This window comes from Sinocyclocheilus anshuiensis, unplaced genomic scaffold (assembly GCF_001515605.1).
Source record: "Sinocyclocheilus anshuiensis isolate Anshui unplaced genomic scaffold, SAMN03320099.WGS_v1.1 scaffold419, whole genome shotgun sequence".
Classification (NCBI taxonomy): Eukaryota; Metazoa; Chordata; class Actinopteri; order Cypriniformes; family Cyprinidae; genus Sinocyclocheilus; species Sinocyclocheilus anshuiensis.
The window spans coordinates 487553-491532 of NW_015548228.1; the positions used below are offsets into that span (position 1 = coordinate 487553).

Sequence of the window (3980 nt, forward strand, 5' to 3'; positions counted from 1 at the left end):
GGCTGCACGTAAAAATCTATTCATATATGAATCGTGATTCTGTCTTCTAACGATTCTAATGGATTCACAAGTTTCAAAATCAATGTTCTAAAGCAGCGGTTCTTAATACGGTTCCTCGCGTCCCCCTGCTCTGCACACACTCTGCATCTCACTCTCTCTCTCTCATTCAGTTTAGCTCCAACAATTAACTGTTACAATTATACACTTATTTTCACACAGCTTAGACGTGCACTAGAGGCGGTTTAGCCAATCACAACACACTGGGCTAGCTAACCAATCTAGAAAAAAACCAGTGAACCACCCCTTTAACTATTTCTTATGATTTTAAATCTACATTGAACTTCAGATCAATCTCAAAGTAAAAGGCGGTACTAAAGTCTGATTTCGTGGTGGATGTGTTCAAATTTGATCATCTTAATTCAAGTGATGAAGGATTTTGAAAGGCTGACAGTGTTGAGCACTATACTGTAAGATTAACCCCTGCATGGTGTAAATGTTTGAAAATGATTAACAGTTGCAAATAAACATTCATTAGAAATTTAGAAAAGTAATCAAAAAGTAATAAAAAGTAATCAGTTACATTACGTTAATAAAGTAATTGAAAAAGTTACACTACTATGACATTTTAAATAGGGTAACTTGTAATCTGTAACCTATTACATTTCCAAAGTAACCTTCCCAACACTGGCGGGCAATATGCTAATGTTTCATTTTGCTGTCAACATGAAACGGCTTGGGATTCGTTTTAAAAACGACTCGTTTCAATGATTCAGAGTCGACTCTTTCTTTTGAGAGACAATAACTTTATACACGGTGCACTTTCAGATTTAAAACTTTGCAGGATGTTTTCAATCATTTAGAGCTGTGTTACACACTACATGAAAGGTAATTTCCAAAAATCCATAATAGGGGCACTTTAAATAAATAGCATTAAAATTATGAAAAAAAAAATGTAAACCGAGAGACATAAATAAAACTTGTGTTATGTTTATGACATATTTTCTGTGTTTTATTATATTTAATGTATTTTAAAAGCTACATAATTGCTGCAATAAACTGAACTGGAACGCATGACATTTCAATAAACTATTTTTAATTAAACTTCATCAGAAAACGTTCACAAACAGCAACACTGGAATGGATTTTTGGAATGTTTTAAAGCTTAATATATGTGACCCTGGTCCACAAAACCAATCATAAGGGTCAATTTCTTGAAATTGAGATTTATACATATACAAAAATAAGCTTTCCATTGGTGTATGGTTTGTTAGCATAGGACAATATTTGGCTGAGATACAACTAACTTAAAATTTGGAATCTGAGGGTGCAAAAAATCTAAATATTGAGAAAATCGCCTTTAAAGTTGTCCAAATGAAGTTCTTAGCAATGCATATTACTAATCAAAAATTAAGTTTATATATATTTACGGTAGGACATTTACAAAATATCTTCATGGAACATGATCTTTACTTAATATCCTAATGATTTTTGGCATAAAAGAAAAAACCCGTGCAACTTGGTTTTGCGGTCCAGGGTCATATTATGCCAGGCCAGAATATCAGGAATCACGTGATGGCGTTTAAGAATCACCGAATCGGTTCAAAACCAGTCCGTGAACTGTTCGAAAGAAATGATTTGCAGAAATTAGTCTGACTTCCTTAGACTAATAAGCATTGCGGACAAGAGGAAAAGGGCTGTGAATGACTCTGTCATAAGTGTATTCGTGGAAATTTTGGTGTGCTTAAATTCTCTGAATAATATAATATTGCACACCCAAACCACGCCCTCTTTCTGCTTAATGCCGCACTTACAGCCAATCAGCGTCTGTCTTAGTTGACTCGCCCAATCAGAGCTCAGCCAGACGACAACACGGCGCATTTTCTTCCACCACTAGTATGTGATGTTGTTGTGACGCAACAACGATCAGCTGGTTTTGTTTTGCTTCATTCTCTGTGCTCCGCTTGAAGTCGTAAATGTAGAAAAAACTCGCGTTTTAATTCATTAATGAGAGGCGGAAGAACAGTCGAAGCGTTGGAGTGTATTCGTCTTCCACTTTTTTCGGACTACCCAGTTTTTCCTCAGTAGGTCTCCGCTTTGCCACTATCTTTCCGAGCGGTCCAGCCGATCCCAGGCCTCCGATCCAGGGCGGAGGGAGGGAAGGAGGTCGTTGGGAATCGGGATGGAGACCGCAGATGTTGGGCCGGGGCTGTGTTGCGCCTCCTTCAACCAGGACTCCACGTAAGCGCCGCACATCTGCAGACCAGTCTTGCATCTTCTGCCGAGGCGGATATTTCTAAGATGCTATTAACCGCGATAAACCCTACTAGAGGGAATGTCACCGCTGCTTAAAGGATTGTCCGCAGTTTATAGTCTATTTTGATTATTACATATCCATAAAAAGCTAATCACTATGTTATAACGGTGTGTTGCAGGATGAGGCGTTGTTTCAGTGCTGTTTTTTCAATGTTTGTACATTGTTTTCTTTTGGGCAGAAGTGCTTTAAATGGGATAAACTAACACACAAAACACTACAAAATCCATTCATATTATTTATAAAGTGGATATGAATCTTATTACAAATGTACACTGCAAAGGTGGCACATAAGCACTTCTGAAGTGGCATTTAGTTGTCTTTACACAGACTGTTTAATGCTGCTCAGAGGTGGCGTCAATTAGTGCTGTCAAACGATTAATCGTGATTAATCGCATCCAAAATAAAAGTTTTTGTTTACATAATATATGTGTGTGTGTGTACTGTGTAAATTTGTTACGCATATATAAATACACAAACATGCATGTATATTTTTTAAAATATTGACATGAATATATACATTTATATTCATATATAATTTATATTATACAGCACAGTTTGACAGCACTAGAAATTACAACTGTATATTTTGGTATTAGGGGCTAAGGTGGGTCTAAACAGGCATAAGTTATGCTCCGTTGTGTCTTTACTCTGTATTTTGAGCAGGTACATAGCTTGGCTGTGTTAATTTTTATAGAGGAGAAACTGAATGTTTGAGCTGCCTTTTTACTCACAAGTAGAGCTGAATTTGCATGATTGTGTGATCTTATTGATCAGTCCACAGTCTCCTGTCAAGGTGACCCACTTGTGTCCTCTTTTCTAGCGGTTGATCACACTGGTTTCTTGTCTTAAAAAGTCAAGCACAGCAAATTCAACACAAAACATGATACTGAGAGTCAGGTGATCTGACATATTGCTTATTTGAGATTGACGTCAGCTGTGTCTCTTGGGGCAAAACACATTTGAAAAATCAGAATCTTGTTATTTTATATACAGGGTGTTAGTCACAGCAGTAATTACCAGCACATGTCAGACACAGTCATTGAAGTCCTGCTCTAAACACAAGGTTTTGTTTTGGGTTTCAGCAGTGTGGTCACTGGTCAGTGATGGTGGAGACATTAGATTAGATTAGATTCAACTTTATTGTCACTGTGCAGAGTACAAGTACAGAGCCAATGGAGATCAGCTTGGATGGGATCACAGTATAACATACTTATGTTCTCCAATAAAAGCAGGAAAGGACATGCTAAGCACAGGATCTGACATGAACAGCTTTGTCTAGAGGAATGAGGAGCCTGCGAAACAGATGTGGGCCTTATTTCCTTAACAAAATAGATCCATGCAACAGACCTAAACTATTCTGTTTACATAAAAGCCAAATAATTACAATCAACTTTTGTTGAGGTTAACACAAAATGTTTCTAACTTGCGTCAGGACCTGTGTTGTATTAGGATTTTAAATAAATTTTGCTTGCTACTTAAATATTAGGTAGTAGTGTCTGTGTTAGCCATTACATCTGTGTGTTACTTCATTATGTGTTGCATCAGCCTAGTGACTTGCACCTAAAAAAATACAAAATAAATAAAAAAAATGTTATTAGGCCTGTCACGATAACAACTTTTTGTTGTGCGATATATTGCCCCAGAAATAATTGCGATAAGCGATATT

The 3980-nt window shown here is 36.9% G+C and overlaps 1 protein-coding gene across 2 annotated transcripts in view; it reads left to right on the forward strand.

The window, feature by feature from the left end:
* The first annotated feature begins 1916 nt into the window (after positions 1-1916).
* The window catches only part of LOC107654490 (WD repeat domain phosphoinositide-interacting protein 1-like), a 12566-nt gene continuing 10502 nt past the window's right edge, over positions 1917-3980 (forward strand). For both annotated transcript variants that reach the window (XM_016441568.1, XM_016441569.1), the window contains exon 1: positions 1917-2238. In XM_016441568.1, the coding sequence (XP_016297054.1) occupies positions 2180-2238 (59 nt within the window). In that variant the 5' untranslated portion in view covers positions 1917-2179. The remainder of the gene's footprint in view (positions 2239-3980) is intronic.